Here is a 24,925-nt window from a genome sequence, read left to right as displayed (position 1 = left end):
GACTCTTCAAAGCTGTCCTCTTGCACCGAGTCACTTCCTAGGTGGGAGCCATAAGACCAGATGAGCCAGTTCATTGATCTGGGTGGTGTCAGCTGATCCACCTAGTTCAGGGTCTGCAGAATATCTCAAGCATTGATCTTCAGTTTGACAATAGTGGTATTACCTCCAGGAACAATTTGGGGAGGTTCAGAATTTTGCAGCCTCCAGCTGTATGACTTCTAAACCTTAATTTCTAATTTGTTTTTTTTTTTTTTTTTTTTGAGATGGAGTTTCACTCTTGTTGCCCAGGCTGGAGTGCAGTGATGCAATCTCAGCTCACTGCAACTTCTGCTTCCTGGGTTCAAGTGATTCTCCTGCCTCAGCCTCCCAAGTAGCTGGGATTACAGGCATGCGCCACCACGTCTGGCTAATTTTGTATTTTTAGTAGAGATGGGCTTTCACCATTTTGGTCAGGCTGGTCTCGAACTCCTGACCTCAGGTGATCCACCCACCTCGGCCTCCCAAAGTGCTGGGATTACAGGTGTGAGCCACCATGCCTGGCCAATTTCTAATTTTGTAGCTAATTTATTAGTCCTGCGAAGGTAGTCTAGTCCCCAGATAGGAAGGGGGTTTGTTTTGGGAAAGGTAAACGAAAAACTAAGTTAAACTATAAGCTAAGTTCCCGCCAGTACTGTGGCTTATGCCTCTAATCCCAGCACTTTGGGAGGCTGAGGCAGGTGGATAGCATGAGCTCAGGAGTTTGAGAGTAGCCTGGCAACATGGCAAAAGCCCTTCTCTACAAAAAAAAATTAGCCAGGTGTGGTGGCGCGTGCCTGTGGTCCCAGCTACTTGGGAGACTGAGGCCAGAGGATAGCTTGAGCCTGGGAGGTGGAGGCTGCAGTGAGCTGAGATTGCACCACTGTACTCCAGCCTGAGTGACAGACAGAGATCCTGTCTTAAAAAATAAATAAGTAAATAAATTTTTAAAAAAGTTCTTAAGGATTATTTTCAGTAAGCTGTGAAATATCTTTGTGAAATGCACTGTTCTGACTCGAGATACATTTCTATCTAAAGAATTTTGCTCCATTTGATGTAGTCAAAGAGTTTTTTTACTGGACACTTTGGTGATTCACACCTTTTTTACTCTCCTGGTTTTTCTAGATTCTGTGATTAGCACCTTTCTGTGTTTTAAAAACTTGAAGTATAACCTTTTAACTTTTTCTTAAATTACATAAATGCATACCTTTCTCATTTAAAATTTGGAATTGTAAATTTGGAAATATAGAAAAATGTTCCAACCTGTTTGTTTATTTATTTGTTTTTGAAACAAGGTCTTGCTCTGTCACCCAGGCTGGAGTACAGTGGAATGATCATGGTTCATTGTACCCTTGACCTCTCAGGCTCAAGCAGTCCTGCCGCCCCAGCTTCCTGGGTAGCTGGGACTACAGGTGCATGCCACCATGCCTGGCTAATTTTTAGAATTTTTGTATAGAGATGAGGTCTTCTATGTTGATCAGACTGGTCTCAAACTCCTGGGCTCTAGGGATACTCCCACCTTTGCCTCCCAAAGTGTTGGGCTTACAGGTGTAAGCCACTGCCTCTGGTTTCTAAGTGTTTTAGTACTTGCCATTAAAAATGATCATCATTCTTTATGTCTGGCATATTTTTGTATGATATCAACTTAGAAATTATAACTTATTTTTTTATCTTAGATTGCGTCTTGGATTGGATGCTTCCTAAGTTTACCTTATGCCCATTAGTAATAATTTCTGGTGACATTTTGAAATGTTGGCACACTCTGTTTATATTGTGGGAATTCTTTTTAGACAGGCATTTTGATTTTCCGATCCTTTTTCTTTCCTTCTTCCTAACTTTCGTTTTGATGTTTTTTCTTTTTTGGGGGGAAGAATAGATTTTAGGCATTTAGGTTGGTGACATGTATTTGAATAGACTGAGATCTCCTATATATCTCATTATAATGTCCATGGTTTCAGTTACAAATGAGAAACCATTTGAAGAGTTTTGTGACCATGGTTGCATTTTTTTCAGGTATTTTCAATGAATTGACATTTGTTTCTAGTTTAAACTTTGAAAAGATACGTAAGTGAGACTGATAAAAGACTAGAAAGCTTACTTAGTGGTGGAGAAAGTTGTCAAATATATGATATAGTTCCAAATAAAAATTATAGAATATTTTCTTTATAGTCGTCTGTTCTGTTACTGATACAGATTAAGACTAATACTGTTTCTCTTCTTCATTTTACAGAGTTAATAGAGTAGATACAACCTTGCTGAAGATGAAGAATATACAATATTGAGGAGATTTTTTTCTTTTTTCTTTCAAGTCTTGATTTGTGGCTTGCCTCAAGTTACCACTTTTCAGTCAAGTCTGTTTGCTTCTTCAGAAATGTTTTTTACAATCTCAAGAAAAAATATGTCCCAGAAATTGAGTTTACTGTTGCTTGTATTTGGACTCATTTGGGGATTGATGTTACTGCACTATACTTTTCAACAACCAAGACATCAAAGCAGTGTCAAGTTACGTGAGCAAATACTAGACTTAAGCAAAAGATATGTTAAAGCTCTAGCAGAGGAAAATAAGAACACAGTGGATGTCGAGAATGGTGCTTCTATGGCAGGATATGGTAAGATAACCGTAGAATATTTCTAGTCTCCTCTAATCCCCGTTTAAAGATGGTTGTGGAAATTGAACTTATTACTTCATGCATAGGTCTTTGCAAAGTAATTTTTTCTTGACTTTTTATTATGAAAATTTCAAATGTACTGAAAAATAGAGACACTATGATAAATACGTACATATTCATCATCCAGACTTAACAGTTATTAACATTTGGCAACATTTGTTTTATCTAATTGTTGAAGAATATTTAAATTATAGAAATTATGACATTTCACTGCCAGATATATATCGCTGAAAAAAATGTATCTTGGAGGCTGGGCGTGATGGCTCACGCCTGTAATCCCAGCACTTTGGGAGGCCAAGGCAGACGGATCACGAGGTCAGGAAATCGAGACCATCCTGGCTAACATGGTGAAACCCCGTCTCTACTGAAAATACAAAAACAAATTAGCCAGGCGTGGTAGCACGTGCTTGTAGTCCCCGCTACTCGGGAGGCTGAGGCAGGAGAATCATTTGAACCTGGGAGGCGGAGGTTGCAGTGAGCTGAGATTGCGCCACTGCACTCTATCCTGGGTGGCAGAGCAAGACTCCGTCTCAAAAAAAAAAACAAAAAAACAAAAATGTATCTTGGGCTGGTATTGATGGCTCCACCTGTAATTTCAGTACTTTGGGGAGCCAAGGTGGGATGATTGCTGGAGCCCAGGAGTTTGAGACTAGCCTAGTAGCCTAGGCAACATAGTGAGACCACTACTAAAAATACAAACAAAAAAATCAGCTGGGCCTGTAATCCCAGCTACTTGGGAGACTGAGGCAGGATGAGGCAGGAGATCGCTTGAACCCGGCAGGGGAAGGTTGCAGTGAGCTGAGATCGTGCCACTGAATTCCAGCTTGGGCAACAGAGTGAGACTCCATCTCAAAAAAAAAAAACACACACACACACACACACACACACACAAAGAAAAAAGAAAAAAAAATTAGCCAGGCACGGTGATACACACCTGTAGTCTTAGCTAGTCGGGAGGCTGAGGTGGGAAGATGGCTTGAGCCCAGGAGGTCAAGGATACAGTGAGCCATGTTTGCACCACTATACTCCAGCCTAGGCAAGAGAGTGAGACCTCATCTCTTAAAAAAAAAGTCTTAAAAAATGACCTTCTTGGACATAATACAATACCATTATCACACCTAGTTTATATTTAAATTTTCCTGATTATCCCAATATAAGCCATCAATTGTATAGCATTTATTGTTTCCTAAGGAGCAAGATGTGCCTGCATATCTCCAGTATTGTTTGTTGCTGTTCTCCCTTTCACATTACTGGGTCCTGCTGTGTTTTAAGTTTCTTATCATGACATGTTCTTTCTTTAAGAGTTAAAAAGGAGAGAGAACAGATAGTATGGTTCTGTCTGGAACAATGTATATACATGAATGTGTGGACATTTTCTCTATTTCAGTTTTGTTTGTTTAATTAAAAGTAATGGCTGGGCACAGTGGCTCACATCTGTAACCCCAGCATTTTGGGAGGCTGAGATAGGCGGATTGCTTGAGTCCAGGAGTTTGAGACCAGCCTGGGCAACATGGTGAAACCATTTCTCTACAGAAAATACAAAAGTTAGCAGGGCGTGGTGGCACGCACTTGTAGTTCCAGCTACTTGGGCGGTTCAGGTGGGACAACTGCTTAAGCCTGGGAGGTTGAGGCTGCAGCAAGGTGTGATCACACGCCACTGCACTTAAGCCTGGGTAACAGAGTGAGACCCTGTCTCAAAAAAAAAAAGTGATACATGCATGTATTTAAATAATCAAAGTGTGTTATGATTCCTGTAATGAAAAAGGGCAGTTTTTTCCACTCCCAAAAGTCCTCAAATTTCCTGTTCTTTAGAGCCACCCATTTTAAATTCTTTCATCTCATTTTTTTGGTGATTATTTCTGTATCTAAATAATATGCTCTGTGAGCTACTTTCCGATTTTTCAGTTATAGGTGTTATCTGTTAAGTTCTCATTATGCAAGGTGAGAGTTTAGCTTTCTTTCTCACCTAAAAATGCATTCCATCCACCCCCCCCCCCCAAGGCTGTTGTCACATCCATATCCTTCTTATCCTTTCATTTTCCCGTCATAATTTTGTTTGGAATAATATTCAGTATTTATACTATTATGACCATGTTGATGGTATTCATTACTAAGCCATGTAAATGCATACCTCAGAGATACTGTGGATTCTGTTCCAAACCACACAATAAAGTGAATGTCACAACAAGCAAGTCACACAGATCTTTTGGTTTCCCAGTGCCTATAAAAGTTAAGTTTACACTATACTGTAATCTCTTAAGCGTGCAGTAGCATTATGTCTTGAAAAACAATGTACATACCTTAATTGAAAATACTTTATTGCTAAAATATGCCAAAAATCATCTGGGCCTTCAGCAAGTCATAATCCTTTTGCTGGTGGAGGATCTTGCCTTGATGTCAAAGGTTGCCGACTCATCAGGGTGGTGGTTGCTGAAGGTTGGGGTGGCTGTGGCAATTTCATAAAATGAGACAATAATGAAGTTTGCCACATTGATGGACTCTTCTTTTCATGAAAGATTTTTTTTGTAGCATGGATTATTTGATAGGATTTTACCTACGGTAGAACTTCTTTCAAAATTGGAGTCAATCCACACAAATCCTACTACTGCTTTGTCAATAAAGTTTACATAATATTCTAAATCCTTTGTTGTCATTTCAACAGTGTCCACAGCATCTTCACCAGTAGATTCCATCTCAAAAAACTACTTTCTTTGCTCTTCCATAAGAGCAGCTCTTCATCTGTTCAAGTCTTATCATGAGATTGCAGCAATTCAGTCTCATTTTCAGGCTCCACTTCTAATTCTGCAGTTACTTCCTCCACTGAAGTCTTGAACCCCTCAAAGTCATCCATGAGGGTTGGAATCACTTTCTAATTCATTCATTTATTCTTGTAAATGTTGACATTTTTACCTCCTTTCATGAATCATGAATATTATTAATGGCATCCAGAATAGTGAATCCTTTGCAGAAGGCTTTCAGTTTACTTTGTCTATACCCATCAGCTCTGGCCTTATGGAATGTATTTCTTAAATAATAAGACTTAAAAGGCCAAATGACTCCTTTATCGATGGGCAGGAGAATGGATGTCGTGGTAGCAGCCATGAAAACATTAATCTCCTTGTTCATCTTCTTCAGAGCTGTTGGGTGACTGGGCACATTGTCAAGGAGCAGTAATATTTTGAAAGGAATCATTTTTTCTGAACAGCGAGTCTCAACAGTAGGTCTTAGTGGGCTCAAAATGTTCAGTAACTCATTTTATAAACATATGTTGTCACCCAGGCTTTCTTGTTCCATTTATAGAGCACAGGCAGAATAGATTTAGCATAATTCATAAGGGCACTAGGATTTTCAGCATGATAAATGAGCATTGGTTTCAACTTTAAGTCACCAGCTGCATTATCCCCTAAGAAGAAAGTCAGCCTGTCGTTTGAAGCTTTGAAGTCAGACATTGACTTCTCCTCACTAGCTATGAAAATCCTAGATGGCATCTTCTTCCTAGAGAAGACTGTTTTGTTTACACTGAAAATTTGTTACTTAGTGCAGCCACCTTCATCAATGATCTTAGCTAGGTCTTCTAGATAACTTACTGCAGGTTCTCTGTTAGCACTTGCTGCTTCACCTTGCACTTGAATCTTATGGAAATGGCTTTTTTCCTTAAACCTCAAAAGCAACCTCTGCTAGCTTCCAACTCTTCTTCTGCAGGTTCCTAACCTCTCTTAGCCTTCACAGAATTGAAGAGAGTTAGGGTCTTGCTCTGGATTAGGCTTTGGCTTAAGAGAATGTTGTGGCTGGTTTGATGTTTTATCCAGACCACTCAAACTTTCTTCATTTCAGCAGTAAAGCTGTTTTTCTTTCTTATTATTCATGTGTTCCCTGGAGTAGCACTTTTAATTCTCTTCAAGAACTTTTCCTTTGCAGTCACAACTTGGCTGTTTGGCACAAGGCCTAGCTTTCAGCCTATCTCAGCTTTCAACATGCCTTCCTCACTAAATTTAATCATTTCTGGCTTTTAGTTTAAAGTGAGAGAAAAGGGACTCTTCCTTACACTTGAACACTTAGAAGCCATTGTAGGGTTATTAATGGCCTAATTTCAATATTGTTATGTCTAAGGGAATAGGGAGGCCTGAAGAGAGGGAGAGAGACAGAGGAAAGGCCAGTCGATGCAGCAGTCAGAACACATGTAACATTTATGAATTAAGTCTGCTGTCTTATGTAGATACAATTCAAGGTGTCCCAAAACAGTTCCAATGGTAACATCAGCAATTGCTGATCAGCTCACCATGGCAGATACAAGAATAATGAAAAAGTCTGAAATATGATGACAATTACCAAAATGTGACAAAGACACAAAGTGAGCAGATATTGTTAGAAAGATGGCATCAATAGAATTGCTCCATGCAGAGTTGCTGCAAACATTCAATTGTAAAAACACAATATCTGTAAAGTGAATTGCAATAAAACAATGTATTCATCTATTACATTATGGTTACTTTCCTATAAACTTTTTCCCCTAGAGTTTAATAAGTATCGATTTTTGCCTCTTTGCCTAGTTTTCTACGCATCCCCCTACAGTTGTTTAAATATTCTCCTAGCGTATTCAGACACCTTAGGTATTTTAGTACTTTCTTTATATTGAAGAAATCTTTCCTGATGCCTTCCAATCAGCTCTGGCCTGGACTGTTTGCTCTAGGATTGCTGCAGTGAATTGTTTTAAGATCACAATTTGTCATCATCTTGTAGATTTCTTTTACTCCTCTATTATATTGGATCTCCTATTTTCTAGAATTTTTAAGCTTCCTCTTTACTGGTTATCCCCTGATTTTAAGGGAACAGATCTTCTAGTAGATTCCTGAGAAAGATGCAGATAGGTAAAAGTTTTGAGTTCTTGTATATCTTGAAAAGATCTTTTTCCCCTCAACCCTCATGCTTCATTGTAAGTCTGGCTGGGTATAGAAATAATTTTCCTTGAGATGGAAATAATTTTCCTTGAGATTTTGAAGGCTCTGCTCTGTTCTGTTTTACTCCTCATCCCCCTAGGTTCCAGTGTTCTTTTTGAGAAGCTGATGCTCTTCTTTATCCTTTTTATGTTACTTAATTTTTGGAAGCTTGTAAGGTCTTTGTTCCACACCATTCTAAAATTTCTCAATGATGTGACTGGGTATGGGTCTCTTTCATACATGTGTTGGGCCTTCAGTGGGACATCCTGCAATTTATGTCATTCAATTCTGGGATATTTTCTTAATTTCTTAACTTGATTTCTATGTTTTTCATTCACTCTTTCTGACATTCTGTTATTCAGCATTTGGGCTCTCTGGACTGTTGTCCTCCAGTTTTCCCTTATTTATTTTCCGTTTCTGTCTTTTTACTTCATTTTTTGAGACGATTTCCTTAGCTTAATTTCCAGATCTTTATGGAGTTTTTAATCTCATCTAATATTTTTAATTTCTAAGAGCTATCTTTTGGGCTGGGCGTGGTGGCTCACCCCTGTAATCCTAGCACTTTGGGAGGCCGGGCAGGTGGATCACTTGAGGTTAGGAGTTCGAGACCAGCCTGGCCAACATGGTGAAACCCCATCTCTACTAAAAATACGAAAATTAGCTGGATGTGGTGGCACACACTTGTAATCCTAGCTACTTGGGAGGCTGAGGCAGGAGAATCACTTGAATCCAGGAGATGGAGGTTGCAGTGACCAAAGATTACACCACTGCACTCTAATCTGGGGAGCAGAGTGAGATGCCGTCTCCAAAAAAAAGAAAAGAAAAGAAAAAAAAAGCTGTCTTTTGTTACATTTCTGAGGTTATCAATGGTAGCTTTCCTGAAGTGTGTTTATGTTTCTTCCAAATATATCTGGTGATCCTTATTCTTCGTCTGTATTTGAGAAATGAGGCACTAAAAGGTTGATGGCAAATGCTGAGCTTTTGTGTGGTATTCACTATAGGATGATCTGGCTGGGACATTTCTTTGGGTATATCCTTAATATTTACAATGACTTCTCATACCAACTACCTGCAGTTAGGCCTGCAGTAAGGGCACAGTGCTCCACAAGACTGCCCTCACTTCAGACACCAGCCACTAGTTAGGGTATTCCCAGGCCACTTTCACTTCCAATCAAGTGGCTGCAAATTTGTGGGTTATTACCTCCTCATGTTTGACAATTCACTAGATTGACCCATAAAACTCACTGAAAAGTACTATGGATCACTTTTGATATAAATACTTTATTTTCAATCTGTAATTGATTGAATTTGTGGATGCAGAACCCACAGATACAGAGATCTAACTAAGGGACATGAAAATCCATGGATTTTGGTATCCATGGTGGGTCCTAGAACCAATTCCCTACAGACACAGAGAGCCAAGTATACTTACTATTACAGTTTTAGTATAGAAGAAGGATAGATGCTAGAGCCAGCCAAAGGGAGATACCCATAGGACAAGGTCTGGGAGGGTACGAGATGCAGTTTCTGTTATCCTCTCTTCATAGAACCAGGACACATTACCCTCCTGGCATATCCAACACACATCAGTGTGTGATAATATGCAGAATATTGCCAACTAGGGAAGCTTACCTGAACTTCAATGTACAGTTGTATTGGGGTCTCATTATGTAGGCATGATTGAATCATTGCCTATGTGATTGAACTTAATCTCCACCCCTCCTCTCCTCCCTGGAAGTCAGCTGAAAATCCCCAACTCTCTAATCACGTGTCCTTTCTGACATGGCCAGCTCCCCAACCCCCCATTCTGGGTCTTCCCATTAGCACAAAATATCTAGGGCCCCACTCTGAGTTGCCTCCTTAAGGTAAACTAACAGATGTGGTCCCAGGGGCCTACCATGACTAATAAAGACATTTGTCACTCAGGAAATTCCAGGCACTTAGTGGCTACCTTCCAAGAACTGGAGACAAAGATCAGCTAAATTTTTTTTTTTTTTTTTTAATTCGAGATAGAGTCTTGCTCTGTTGCTCAGGCTGGAGTGCAGTGGTGCAATCTCGGCTCACTGCAACATCCACCTCCTGGGTTCAAGTGACTCTCCTGCCTCAGCTTCCCGAGAACCTGGGACTAGAGGCACGCACCACCACGCCCAGCTAATTTTTATGTTTTTTAGTAGAGATGAGGTTTCACCATGTTCAAGGCCAGGTTGGCCTTGAACTCCCGACCTCATGTGATCCACCTGTCGCCACCTCCCAGAGTGTTGGGATTACAGGGGTGAGCCACCGCGCTTGGCCTAAATTTTTTATTACAGAGTATCAATGTATTTTATTCCTTTGAGATGATCTCTGATATCAGTATATTTAGGTCTCTCCTGTTTAGCTGGTCAGACACCCTAGAGAAGCACTTCCTGTCTGTTGCTGAAGAGTATAGGCCTGTAAGTGTTTTGGGATCTGAGTGAGAGAAAAAGGCTGGGCAAGGAAGAGTGATCTCAGCACTCACTACTTTCATTTACTCTTCCAGTTTCCAGTGTAAACTCAGGCCCTCAACTGCTCTATCCCCTTAAGAAAATACATCTCAGATCTTCTGCAGTGGGGAAGGTTTTGGAGTGGTGCACAGAATTTAAGGATGAAATTGCTTCATAGAAAATAGCTAATGCATGCTGGGCTTAATACCTACCTAGGTGATGGATTGATAGGTGCAGCAAATCACTATGGCGCATGTTTACCTATGTAACAAACCTGCACATCTGAAGAAACAGGAGTGTGGCGTGACCATGGGGAAGCAAAAGAAAACAAGGAAGTATGCAACCATGAAGCGCATGCTTAAACTCAGAGATCAGAGGCTTAAAGAAAAGAATAGATTAAAACCTAAAAAGAAAGAAAAAAAGGATCCTAGCGAGTTAGAGGAAAGAGAAGTTCCCCAACACCCTTCCTGCTTATTGTTCCAATGTAGTGCACAACTGGTACCACCTTACTACATCCTTGTTGACACCAACTGTATTTATTTTTTCTTTTCTTTAAAAAAAAAAATATTTTTATTGTACTTTAAGTTCTAGGGTACACGTGCACAATGTGCAGGTTTGTTACATATGTATACATGTGCCATGTTGGTGTGCTGCACCCATTAACTTGTCATTTACATTACGTATATCTCCTAATGCTATCCCTCCCCCCTCCCCCCACCCCACAACAGTCCCTGGTGTGTGATATTCCCCTTCCTCTGTCCAAGTGTTCTCATTGTTCAGTTCTCACCTATGAGTGAGAACATGTGGTGTTCGGTTTTCTGTCCTTGTGATGGTTTGCTGAGAATGATGGTTTCCAGCTTCATCCATGTCCCTACAAAGGACATGAACTCATCCATTTTTATGGCTGCATAGTATTCCATGGTGTATATGTGCCACCTTTTCTTAATCCAGTCTATCATGATTGCACATTTGGGTTGGTTCCAAGTCTTTGCTATTGTGAATCGTGCCGCAATAAACATACGTGTGCATGTGTCTTTATAGCAGCATGATTTATAATCCTTTGGGTATATACCCATTAATGGGATGGTTGGATCAAATGGTATTTTTAGTTCTAGATCCCTGAGGAATCGCCACACTGACTTCCACAATGGTTGAACTAGTTTACAGTCCCACCAACAGTGTAAAAGTGTTCCTATTTCTCCGCATCCTCTCCAGCACCTGTTGTTTCCTGACTTTTGAATGATGGCCATTCTAACTGGTGTGAGATGGTATCTCATTGTGGTTTTGATTTGCATTTCTCTGATGGCCAGTGATGATGAGCATTTTTTCATGTGTTTTTTGGCTGCATAAATGTCTTCTTTTGAGAAGTGTCTGTTCATATCCTTTGCCCACTTTTTGATGGGGTTGTTTGTTTTTTTCTTGTAAATTTGTTTGAGTTCTTTGTAGATTCTGGATATTAGCCTTTTGTCAGATGAGTAGATTGCAAAAATTTTCTCCCATTCTGTAGGTTGCCTGTTCACTCTGATGGTAGTTTCTTTTGCTGTGCAGAAGCTCTTTAGTTTAATGAGATCCCATTTGTCAATTTTGGCTTTTGTTGCCATTGTTTTTGGTGTTTTAGACATGAAGTCCTTGCCCACGCCTATGTCCTGAATGGTATTGCCTAGGCTTTCTTCTAGGGTTTTTATGGTTTTGGGTCTAACATTTAAGTCTTTAATCCATCTTGAATTAATTTTTATATAAGGTGTAAGGAAGGGATCCAGTTTCAGCTTTCTCCATATGGCTAGCCAGTTTTCCCAGCACCATTTATTAAATAGGGAATCCTTTCCCCATTGCTTGTTTTTGTCAGGTTTGTCAAAGATCAGATAGTTGTAGATGTGTGATATTATTTCTGAGGGCTCTGTTCTGTTCCATTGATCTATGTCTCTGTTGTGGTACCAGTACCATGCTGTTTTGGTTACTGTAGCCTTGTAGTATAGTTTGAAGTCAGGTAGCGTGATGCCTCCAGCTTTGTTCTTTTGGCTTAGGATTGACTTGGCGATGTGGGCTCTTTTTTGGTTCCATATGAACTTTAAAGTAGTTTTTTCCAATTCTGTGAAGAAAGTCATTGATAGCTTGATGGGGATGGCATTGAATCTCTAAATTACCTTGGGTAGTATGGCCATTTTCACAATATTGATTCTTCCAACCTATGAGCGTGGAATGTTCTTCCATTTGTTTGTATCCTCTTTTATTTCATTGAGCAGTGGTTTGTAGTTCTCCTTGAAGAGGTCCTTCACATCCCTTGTAAGTTGGATTCCTAGGTATTTTATTCTCTTTGAAGGAATTGTGAATGGGAGTTCACTCATGATTTGGCTCTCTTTTTGTCTGTGATTGGTGTAAAGAATGCTTGTGATTTTTGTACATTGATTTTGTATCCTGAGACTTTGCTGAAGTTGCTCATCAGCTTGAGATTTTGGGCTGAGACAATGGGGTTTTCTAGATATACAATCATGTCATCTGCAAACAGGGACAATTTGACTTCCTCTTTTCCTAATTGAATACCCTTTATTTCCTTCTCCTGCCTGATTGCCCTGGCCAGAACTTCCAGCACTATGTTGAATAGGAGTGGTGAGAGAGGGCATCCCTGTCTTGTGCCAGTTTTCAAAGGAAATGCTTCCAGTTTTTGCCCATTCAGTATGATATTGGCTGTGGGTTTGTCATAGATAGCTCTTATTATTTTGAGATACGTCCCATCAGTACCTAATTTACTGAGAGTTTTTAGCATGAAGGGTTATTGAATTTTGTCAAAGGCCTTTTCTGCATCTATTGAGATAATCATGTGGTTTTTGTCTTTGGTTCTGTTTATATGCTGGATTACATTTATTGATTTTCATATGTTGAACCAGCCTTACATCCCAGGGATGAAGCCCACTTGATCATGGTGGATAAGCTTTTTGATGTGCTGCTGGATTTGGTTTGCCAGTATTTTATTGAGGATTTTTGCATGAATGTTCATCAAGGATATTGGTCTGAAATTCTCTTTTTTGGTTATGTCTCTGCCAGGCTTTGGTATCAGGATGATGCTGGCCTCATAAAATGTGTTAGGGAGGATTCCCTCTTCTTCTGTTGATTGGAATAGTTTCAGAAGGAATGGTACCAGCTCCTCCTTGTAGCTCTGGTAGAATTTGGCTGTGAATCCATCAGGTCCTGGACTCTTTTTGGTTGGTAAGCTATTGATTATTGCCACAATTTCAGAGCCTGTTATTGGTCTATTCAGAGATTCAACTTCTTCCTGGTTTAGTCTTGGGAGGGTGTATTTGTCAAGGAATTTATCCATTTCTTCTAGATTTTCTAGTTTATTTGCATAGAGGTGTTTGTAGTATTCTCTGATGGTAGATTGTATTTCTGTGGGATCAGTGGCGATAACCCCTTTTTCATTTTTTATTGCGTCTATTTGATTCTTCTGTCTTCTTTATTAGTCTTGCTAGTGGTCTATCAATTTCGTTGATCTTTTCAAAAAACCAGCTCCTGGATTCATGAATTTTTTGAAGGGTTTTTTGTGTCTCTATTTCCTTCAGTTCTGCTCTGATTTTAGTTATTTCTAGCCTTCTGCTAGCTTTTGAATGTGTTTGCTCTTGCTTTTCTAGTTCTTTTAATTGTGATGTTAGCGTGTCAATTTTGGATCTTTCCTGCTTTCTCTTGTGGGCATTTAGTGCTATAAGTTTCCCTCTCCACACTGCTTTGAATGTGTCCCAGAGATTCTGGTATGTTGTGTCTTTGTTCTCGTTGGTTTCAAAGAACATCTTTATTTCTGCCTTCATTTCATTATGTACCCAGTAGTCATTCAGGAGCAGGTTGTTCAGTTTCCATGTAGTTGAGCGGTTTTGAGTGAGTTTCTTAATCCTGAGTTGTAGTTTGATTGCACTGTGGTCTGAGCGACAGTTTGTTATAATTTCTGTTCTTTTACATTTGCTGAGGAGAGCTTTACTTCCAACTATGTGGTCAATTTTGGAATAGGTGTGGTGTGGTGCTGAAAAAAATGTATATTCTGTTGATTTGGGGTGGAGAGTTCTATAGATGTCTATTAGGTCCACTTTGTGCAGAGCTGAGTTCAATTCCTGGGTATCCTTGTTAACTTTCTGTCTCGTTGGTCTGTCTAATGTTGAGAGTGGGGTGTTAAAATCTCCCATTATTATTGTGTGGGAGTCTAAGTCTCTTTGTAGGTCACTCAGGACTTGCTTTATGAATCTGGGTGCTCCTGTATTGGGTGCATATATATTTAGGATAGTTAGCTCTTCTTGTTGAATTGATCCCTTTACCATTATGTAATGGCCTTCTTTGTCTCTTTTGATCTTTGTTGGTTTAAAGTCTATTTTATCAGAGACTAGGATTGCAACCCCTGCCTTTTTTTGTTTTCCATTTGCTTGATAGATCTTCCTCCATCCCGTTATTTTGAGTCTATGTGTGTCTCTGCACGTGAGATGGGTTTCCTGAATACAGCACACTGATGGGTCTTGACTCCTTATCCAATTTGCCAGTCTGTGTCTTTTAATTGGAGCATTTAGCCCATTTACATTTAAATTAATATTGTTATGTGTGAATTTGATCCTCTCATTATGATATTAGTTGGTTATTTTGCTCGTTAGTTGATGCAGTTTCTTCCTAGCGTCGATGGTCTTTACAATTTGGCATGTTTTTGCAGTGGCTGGTACCGGTTGTTCCTTTCCATGTTTAGTGCTTCCTTCAGGAGCTCTTTTAAGGCAGGCCTGGTGGTGACAAAATCACTCAGTATTTGCTTGTCTGTGAAGTATTTTATTTCTCCTTCACTTATGAAGCTTAGTTTGGCTGGATATGAAATTCTGGGTTGAAAATTCTTTTCTTTAAGAATGTTGAATATCGGCCCCCACTCTCTTCTGGCTTGTAGAGTTTCTGCCGAGAGATCAGCTGTTAGTCTGATGGGCTTCCCTTTGTGGGTAACCTGACCTTTCTCTCTGGCTGCCCTTAACATTTTTTCCTTCATTTCAACTTTGGTGAATCTGACAATTATGTATCTTGGAGTTGCTCTTCTCCAGGCGTATCTTTGTGGCGTTCTGTGTATTTCCTGAATCTGAATGTTGGCCTGCCTTGCTAGACTGGGGAAGTTCTCCTTGATAATATCTTGCAGAGTGTTTTCCAACTTGGTTCCATTCTCCCCGTCTTTTTCAGGTACACCAATCAGACGTAGATTTGATCTTTTCACATAGTCTCAAATTTCTTGGAGGCTTTGTTCATTTCTTTTTATTCTTTTTTCTCTAAACTTCCCTTCTCGCTTCAGTTCATTCATTTCATCTTCCATCACTGATACCCTTTCTTCCAGTTGATCGCGTCGGCTCCCGAGGCTTCTGCAATCTTCCCGTAGTTCTTGAAACTTGGCTTTCAGCTCCATCAGCTCCTTTAAGCCCTTCTCTCCATTGGTTATTCTAGTTATCCATTCGTCTAATTTTTTTTCAAAGTTTTTAACTTCTTTGTTATTGTTTTGAATTTCCTCCCGTAGCTCAGAGTAGTTTGATTGTCTGAAGCCTTCTTCTCTCAACTCGTCAAAGTCATTCTCCATCCAGCTTTGTTCTGTTGCTGGTGAGGAACTGTGTTCCTTTGGAGGAGGAGAGGTGCACTGCTTTTTAGAGTTTCCAGTTTTTCTGCTCTGTTTTTTTCCCCATCTTTGTGGTTTTATCTAGTTTTGGTCTTTGATGATGGTGATGTACAGATGGGTTTTTGGTGTGGATGTCCTTTTTGTTTGTTAGTTTTCCTTCTACCAGACAGGACCCTCAGCTGCAGGTCTGTTGGAGTTTGCTAGAGGTCCACTCCAGACCCTGTTTGGCTGAGTGTCAGCAGCGGTGGCTGCCGAACAGTGGATTTTCGTGAGACCACAAATTCAGCTGTCTGATAGTTCCTCTGGAAGTTTTGTCTCAGAGGAGTACCTGGCCTAGTGAGGTGTCAGTCTGTCCCTACTGGGGGGTGCCTCCCAGTTAGGCTGCTCGGGGGTCAGGGACCCACTTTAGGAGGCAGTCTGTCCGTTCTCAGATCTCCAGCTGCGTGCTGGGAGAACCACTACTCTCTTCAAAGCTGTCAGACAGGGACATTTAAGTCTGCAGAGGTTCCTGCTGAATTTTTGTTTGTCTGTGCCCTGCCCCCAGAGGTGGAGCCTACAGAGGCAGGCAGGCCTCCTTGAGCTGTGGTGGGCTCCACCCAGTTCGAGCTTCCTGGCTGCTTTGTTTACCTAAGCAAGCCTGGGCAATGGTGGGCGCCCCTCCCCTAGCCTCGCTGCTGCCTTGCAGTTTGATCTCAGACTGCTGTGCTAGCAATCAGCGAGATTCCGTGGGCATAGGACCCTCTGAGCCAGGTGCGGGACACAATCTCCTGGTGTGCCATTTTCCAAGCCCGTTGGAAAAGCGCAGTATTAGGGTGGGACTGACCCGATTTTCCAGGTGCCATCTGTTACCCCTTTCTTTGACTAGGAAAGGAACTCCCTGACCCCTTGCGCTTCCCGAGTGAGGCAATGCCTTGTCCTGCTTCGGCTCGCACGCAGTGCACTGCACCAACTGTCCTGCACCCACTCTTTGGCACTCCCTAGTGAGATGAACCTGGTACCTCAAACGGAAATGCAGAAATCACCCGTCTTCTGTGCCGCTCACGCTGGGAGCTGTAGACCGGAGCTGTTCCTATTCGGCCATCTTGGCTCCACCCCCCCATATGAACTTTAAAGTAGTTTTTTCCAATTCTGTGAAGAAAGTCATTGGTAGCTTGATGGGGATGGCATTCAATCTATAAATTACCTTGGGCAGTATGGCCATTTTCACGATATTGATTCTTCCTCTCCATGAGCATGGAGTTTGTATCCATTTGTTTGTATCCTCCTTTATTTCATTGAACAATGGTTTGTAGTTCTCCTGGAAGAGGTCCTTCACATCCCTTGTAAGTTGGATTCCTAGGTATTTTATTCTCTTTGAAGCAATTGTGAATGGAAGTTCATTCATGATTTGGCTCTCTGTTTGTGTGTTTTTGGTGTATAAGAATGCTTGTGATTTTTGCACAATGATTTTGTATCCTGAGACTTTGCTGAAGTTGCTTCTCAGCTTAAGGAGATTTTGGGCTGAGACGATGGGGTTTTCTAAATATACAATCATGTCATCTGCAAACAGGGACAATTTGACTTCCTCTTTTCCTAATTGAATACCCTTTATTTATTTCTCCTGCCTGATTGCCCTGGCCAGAACTTCCAGCACTATGTTGAATAGGAGTAGTGAGAGAGGGCATCCCTGTCTTGTGCCACTTTTCAAAGGGAATGCTTCCAGTTTTTGCCCATTCAGTATGATATTGGCCATGGTTTTGTCATAAATAGCTCTTACTGTTTTGAGATACGTTCCATCAGTAACTAGTTTATTGAGAGTTTTTAGCATGAAGTGTTGTTGAATTTTGTCAAGGGCCTTTTCTGCATCTATTAAGATAATCATGTGGTTTTTGTCTTTGGTTCTGTTTATATGCTGGATTATGTTTATTGTTTTGCATATGTTGAACCAGCCTTGCATCCCAGGGATGAAGCCCACTTGATCAAGGTGGATAAGCTTTTTGATGTGCTGCTGGATTCGGTTTGCCTGTATTTTATTGAGGATTTTTACGTGGTTGTTCATCAGGGATATTGGTTTAAAATTCTCTTTTTTTTTGTTGTGTCTCTGCCAGGCTTTGGTATCAGGATGATGCTGGCCTCATAAAATGAATTAGGGAGGATTCCCTCTTTTTCTATTGATTGGAATAGTTTTAGAAGGAATGGTACCAGCTCCTCCTTGTACCTCTGGTAGAATTCGGCTGTGAATCCATCTGGTCCTGGACTGTTTTTGGTTGGTAAGCTATTAATTACTGCCTCAATTTCAGAGCCTGTTATCGATCTGTTCAGAGATTCAAGTTCTTCCTGGTTTAGTCTTGGGAGGGTGTATATGTCGAGGAATTTATCCATTTCTTCTAGATTTTCTAGTTTATTTGTGTAGAGGTGTTTAGAGTATTCTCTGGTGGTAGTTTGTATTTCTGTGGGATCGGTGGTGATCTCCCCTTTATCATTTTTTATTTCGTCTATTTGATTCTTCTCTGATACCAACTTTATCAACTTTTCCTTAAAAGTGAAACTGGATTTAGTGCAGTCAAGGATGGACTGTCTGTATGCCAGGTGTATCCCTTGTATAACTGATTGTGTAATGGCTGAAATTGAGAAATTGGGGCAGAAGTACTGAGTGGCTCTAAGGATCACCAAGGATCCAAGATTTGTACCGTGTACACACAAAGGACCCTATACAGATGACTGCTTAATACAGAGAGTAACTCAGCATAAATGTTACATTGTGGCCACAGTTGACCCTTAGGATTCCTGGAGTTCCTGTCATGTACATTTCTAACCATAGATACAACATTGAATGGTTGCCAGAGGATTATGGAGCCCCTCCGTTCTAAATCTTACAAGACACAGTTCCTCTGCCTTTCTGCAATCAGTGTTCTCTTGTTGCGAGTTCATTACACATGCCATAGCATGAATTATTATTCTGTTGACCTATTTGCTCTACTATGAGCTGAGGATGGTTAAATATGCTCACTCTTTTTTTTTAAGATGAAGTTTTGCTCTTGTTGCCCACGCTGGAGTGCAGTGGCACAATCTCAGCACACTGCAGCCTCTGCCTCCCGGGTTCAGGCGGTTCACCTGCCTCAGCCTCCCAAGTGGCTGGGATTGCAGGCTCGCGCCACTATGCCCAGCTGATTTTTTTTTTTCTGGTATTTTTAGTAGAGACAAAAAGTTTTGTATTTTTAGTACAGAAAAATATGCCTCAGCCTCCCAAGGTGCTGGGATTGCAGGCATGAGCCACTGTGCCTGGCCTGCTCACTTTTTGATGCGTTTTGAAATTGATATTTTGTCTCATAAAAATTTTAGACCAGGCATGGTGGCTCATGCCTGTGGTACAGCACTTTGAGAGGCCGAGGTGGGCGGATCACCTGAGGTCAGGAGTTTGAGACCAGCCACGACAACATGGTGAAACCCCATCTCTACTAAGAATACAAAGAAAGATGGCCAGGTGTGGTGTTGCTTGCGTATAGTCCCTGCTGCTGTGGAGGCTGAGGCAGGAGAGTCACTTGAACCCAGAAGGCAGAGGTTGCGGTGGGCCGAAGTTGTGCCACTGCATTCCAGCCTGGGTGACAGAGTGAGACTGTCTCAAAAAAAAAAAAAAAAAAAAAATTTAATGATGGTCAAAGGGTACAAAATCTCAGACAGGAAGAATATGTTTTATACTTTATTGAGTTCTGTTGTACAGTGTGGTGCATATACTTAATAATGGGGGTATTATACATTTCAAAATTGATGTTCTCATCACAGAAATATATTTGAAGTATTGGATATGTTAACTAGCTTGATTTAATTATTCCATATTGTATCCACAATTTATGACATCACTTCATAACCCATAAATTTATACAATTATAAATTGTCAATTTACAATAAAAAATTTTTGTTGCATCTTTTTAGGAATAAAAAACCCCTGCACATCCTGCACATATATCCCAGAACTTTGCACCTAGTCTAGGTTTTTAGTCCTTTCTTTACCTCTCTTTTCAATAGTACATGGTGTAAAATTTCTAGGACCTTTCAGGGTAGGATTCTGTGGAGAAAACAGGATTGCTTCTTGGCTTTTCTTACTTCTCATTAAAGATTTAGCTTTCTCAGGTCTGCTAAGTCAGCTATCATTCATCCCTGGAGTTTTGTTACTATGGTCTCCTTTCTTGTTTGTTATCTTTAGCCTTGTGGATTTGTGCTTAAAAACAAAAAGAGGAAAACAGTTTACTGTTTTTGTGGGTACCTAGAGTAAGCTTAGGCTAAATGCCTGTGTTCACTTTACCATCTTTATCTGGGAACGCCCTGGACACATATTTTTCTTTCTTTCCTTCATGATGATTTTCCTGAAATAATGATGGTTAGTCTGGTCTCAAACTCCTGGCCTCATGTCGTCCTTCCACCTCGGCCTCTCAAAGTGCTGGGATTACAGGCATGAGCCACCCTGGCCAGCCAGATATTATAGAAATAGATAATATAAATAAGCAGAAGTAGAGCAGAGGTAATTTCAGTTAATTTGGTATATATCAGCATTTGGCTATATATTTTCTTAAAGGGCTATGTCATAACTATTTTCAGTTTTGTGGGTTGTATATGGTATCTGTTATAATAAATGAGCGTGCCTATTTCCTAATAAAACTTCATTTTCAAAGGTAGGTGGCCATTCAGCTGTAGTTTTCCAACCTGTGGTACATATGCATGCATATTCCAACACATTGCTTTATTTTGAACAAAAATGGCATTGTACTGTACATGTTGGTTTTGCAACTTATTTATTTTCACTGTTACTGTAAATATACTTCCATTTTATACACATAGGTCTATTTTATCCTTTTTAATGACAGTATTATTTCATTTTATTTTATTTTTTGAGACAGGATCTCACGCTCTTGCCCAGACAGGAGTGTAGTGGTGTGATCGTAGCTCAGTATAACCTCAAATTCCTGGGATCAGGTGATCCTCCCACCTTAGCCACGCAAGTAGCTGAGACTGCAGGTGTGCGCCACCTTGCCGGGCTAATTTTCTGTTGTTGTTGTTGAGTCAGGGTCTCACTGTGTTGCCCAGCATATTCTCAGACTTCTGGAATCAAGCGATCCTCCCACCTTGGCTTCCCAAAGTGCTGGGATTACAGATGTGAGCTACTATGCCTGGCCTATTATCTCATTTTATAAATGTCTTTCATTTACTTCTCTAATGATGAATAATTTGGTGCTGACCTTTTTTCGTGTGTTTTATTTAGTGCTGTGGTGTATTTGTGTGTATGAAATATATGTGTGTGTATATGTATTTCATATTTGTGTGAATTTTTAAGAATAGATTACCTAATTGTGGAATTTTGGGGTCAAGGATGTGCACATGTTAAATTTAATAGACATTTGTCAGATTGCCCTCCAGAATGGTTCTACCAGTTTACATTCTTACTATACCACTTTCCCATCAGTGGGAAGGTGACCATTTATATACAGACTTTGACCAATTCTATTTAATTTTAAATGGCATTTAGTTGTTTGCTTTTGGATTTATTTGCTTTCAGGGGAGGTTAAAAGATTTTTTAAAATGTTCATTGGCTGTTTGTATTTCTTTGACATTTGAGAATGTGAATTATTTGAGTCACTTGACAATTTTTCTGCTGGGAAATTTGTTTATTTCTTATTTGACTGATTTTTTTTTTTTTTTTTTTGAGGCGGAGTCTCGCTCTGTCGCCCAGGCTGGAGTGCAATGGCGCTATCACGGCTCACTGCAAGCTCCGCCTCCCAGGTTCGTGCCATTCTCCTGCCTCAGCCTCCTGAGTAGCTGGGATTACAAGGCACCCGCCACCACACCCAGCTAATTTTTTTTGTTTTTTTAGTAGAGACGGGGTTTCACCGTGTTAGCCAGGATGGTCTCGACCTCCTGACCTTGTAATCCACCCACCTTGGCCTCCCAAAGTTCTGGGATTACAGGCGTGAGCCACCTTGACCTGCCTTGACTGATTCTTTGTAAAGATGCTAATGCTGTCATGTGTTACAGAGGTTTTTCTTTTGATTTTCAGTTGCCTAATAACTGGGTATGCTGTTTTTAAATTTTATTTAGTAAAATATATTTTTTATGATTTAGTTTTGTGCTGAAAATTTTTTTCTCCATAACTTATATTCTAATGTATTATGCTTTTAGTTGTTTTTTGTTTGTTTTACATTTATAGTTGTAATACAGTTGGGACTTCTGGTATAGGCAGTAAGATGCAGCTTCTTTTCTCCAGATGAGTTAGCCAGTTATTGTAGTTTCATTATTTGAATTTCTTCCTTGGCTCCATTAATTTGAAATAGGAGTACAAATTATAATAAGATTAGAATTCTACAGTAACTTAAACCTTTAGCCATCTATAGAAACCATTTATCCATAGCCTTTCATTACTATACAAATAAGCTAGTCAATCACAAATATTTATTGAATGGGCCTCTTTTGAGCTGTTTATCCTATTTTTTCCAGCTGGTAAAATAAACATAAGCTAATATATTTTTTAATAGAAATTAAAAAAATATTTATTTTAGGTTTGGGGGTACATGTAAAGATTTGTTATACAGATAAACCCATGTCATGGGGGTTCATTGTACATATTATTACATCATCCAGGTACTGAGCTTGGTACCCAATAGTTATCTTTTCTGCTCCTCTCCCTCCTTCCAACCTCCCCACTCAAGTAGACCCAGTGTCTGTTGTTTACTTCTTTGTGTTCATAAGTTCTTATCATTTAGCTCCCACTTAGAAGTGAGAACATGCAGTATTTGGTTTTCTGTTTCTGTGTTAGCTAATATTTTTTAAAAATGCTAGTCTATAATAAATTGTTACTGTTTTGAAGGCTGTGGACAGATTAATTCAACTTTATAATGAGCCGTACATTTTGAACAGTTAATGTGTGCTTTCTCTTTAATCTATAATCATTTCCATCCGCCTTATATCTTTTCCTCCACATTCTTAGTCCTCTGTGATGGAATTTTGTTTTCTTCCTGTGTAATATTCTCTCTGTTGGATTCTGTGATTTGCCTAGAACAATGAATTGGGAATACTTGCTCCAGCTTCACACTGACTGCTCTGGAACACCTTGCAGTTGGTGCATGGTTTCCTACACCTGGTTCTGAATCTCCAGCAACACCAGTCCTTAACCACATCAGGCTTTCTGACTGACCCTGCTTTCTTTAAGGGTTTTGGCTTTCCTCTTTATCAGTGTGGCTGAACACTTTAAAAAAAAAATAGATGCCAGCCAGGTGCAGTGGCTCACGTCTGTAATCCCACCACTCTGGGGGACTGAGGCAGGAGGATCACTTGAGGCCAGGAGTTTGAGACCAACTTGGGCAACATAGCGAGACCCTGCCTCTAAAAAAAAAAAAAAAGGCCAGTTGCGGTGGCTCACCTGTAATCCCAGCACTTTAGGAGGCCCAGGTGGGTGGATCACTTGAGGTAGGCAGCAGGCACCTGTAGTCCCAGCTACTTGGGAGGCTGAAGCACAAGAATCACTTGAACCCAGGAGGTGGAGGTTACAGTGAGCTGAGATCGCACCACTGCACTCCAGCCTGGGTGACAGAGTGAGACTCTGTCTCACAAAAAAAAAAAAAAAAAAAAAAAGACTGCACAAATATTTTAGGAGAATAATTTTTGATAGGGTCTTGCTCTGTCACCCAGGATAGAGTGCAGTGGCGCGATCATGGCTCACTGCAGCCTCGACCTCCTGGGCTCAAGTGATCCTCCTGCTTCAGCCTCCCTAGAAGCTAGGACTACAGGTGTGCACCAAAACACACAGCCAATTTTTTTTTAAGAGATGGGGTCTTGCTCTGTTGCCCAGGCTGATCTCAAACTCCTGGGCTCAAGCAGTCCTACTTCGGACTCCCAAAGTTCTGGGATTGCAGGTGTGAGCTACCACTCCCAGCCAGGAGAATAATTTAATGTTAATATTTAAATGTTCTTCAGAAAATAATAGTTTAAAAATTATTGCTCTTGCACACAAACCCAGCAAAAATTTTCCTTAGTAAAATGACCAAGATTAAAATTTCTTTAATTCATTTTTAAAATATATAAATTATTGTATAAGTAATGAATGGAAAACAATGTTATAAGCATTTTCAGAAGCAGGCTATTGGAGATTATCTTTTATAGTTTGAAGAAAACCAGTTTTAAAAATTTCTCACACCAGGGACTTCTGGGAAAATGGAGATCCGTCCTCATCTATGTTATGCATCTCTCCCCTGTTCTTTCCAACCAAATACAACTAAAAGCCTTGGACATTTTATATAAGACTCTGGAGGAGAAAAAGTCATACAGTCTAGGGACCTCAGGAGACCAGGAATGACACAGTGGTATGTTCCCTGTGTGTATTTCAGAGTTGGAGCTGAAGAAGTCAGCAACCTAGATACTGCCAACAGGCAAAGACAGAAAAAGCCCCAACAAAAGCCTGTTCTCTCTAGCCAAGAAAAGGCAGCCTAGCAAGTTAGAAAACTTGTAGACAATAACAGCTCTCCTCTAGCCAAACATCACAGAAAAAAACTGTTGCTGCACTGCCAGCTACCTGATCAAAGGCCAAGTGATAAGCCTAGACTTTTATCCTTGCGAGGCTACAGTGAGGCATACAACATTCCTGCCATGGAGGTGTTAGAGAAGGCAGTAGGAGCCGGAAATGTCTCCCCTGCCAGCCAGGAGTGAGAACTGTCCCCACTGTACTCATGGGACCAGTAGAGACCACATGGAGAATCAGGACTTTACCTCCATATGGCAGTAATGAACTGTTCATCTCCCTTACCTGTGGTGTGATGTCAGGGGAAGCCTGTGGAGAGTCAGGACACTCATTGTCCCCCAGTGAGTATGAGGCCATCCCCACCACACTGTCAGTGGAGAGTACATGGGGACCTGGAACTCCCATCTCCACTCAGCAGGAGTGAGGAGCCCACTACCCTTGAGTATCGTGGAAGCTGAATGGGGCACCTGGACTTCTGCCTCTGCCTGGCAGTAACAAGGTGGCACCCCTCCCCTGCCAGAGTGGTGTTAGAGAAAACCACCTAAAACAGGAGGTTTAAATAAGATCCAGAGTCTCATAATATGAAAATGTCCAAATTTCAAACACAAATCACTTATACCAAGAACCTGGAAGATCTCAGACTGAATGAAAAATGACAGTGACTGCTATGGTTTGAATGTATGTGTCCCTCCAAAATTCATATGTTGAAACCTGATTTGGTGGTATTAGAAGGTGGTGTCTTTGGGAGGTGT

The 24,925-nt window shown here is 40.5% G+C and overlaps 1 protein-coding gene and 1 pseudogene across 5 annotated transcripts in view; both read left to right on the top strand.

Moving 5' to 3' along the window:
- The window catches only part of CCDC126 (coiled-coil domain containing 126), a 49,735-nt gene that overhangs the window by 12,071 nt on the left and 12,739 nt on the right, over window positions 1–24,925 (top strand). For all 5 annotated transcript variants that reach the window (XM_055272446.2, XM_063636326.1, XM_055272441.2 and 2 more), the window contains one exon: window positions 2,246–2,624. In XM_055272446.2, the coding sequence (XP_055128421.1) occupies window positions 2,387–2,624 (238 nt within the window). In that variant the 5' untranslated portion in view covers window positions 2,246–2,386. The remainder of the gene's footprint in view (window positions 1–2,245; window positions 2,625–24,925) is intronic.
- Window positions 10,316–18,650, top strand: LOC129479401 (rRNA-processing protein FCF1 homolog; annotated as a pseudogene).

This window comes from Symphalangus syndactylus, chromosome 3, assembly GCF_028878055.3.
Source record: "Symphalangus syndactylus isolate Jambi chromosome 3, NHGRI_mSymSyn1-v2.1_pri, whole genome shotgun sequence".
In the NCBI taxonomy this organism is placed as follows: Eukaryota; Metazoa; Chordata; class Mammalia; order Primates; family Hylobatidae; genus Symphalangus; species Symphalangus syndactylus.
Note: the sequence above shows the minus strand (reverse complement) of the source record. Positions and strands in the feature narration are given on the sequence as shown.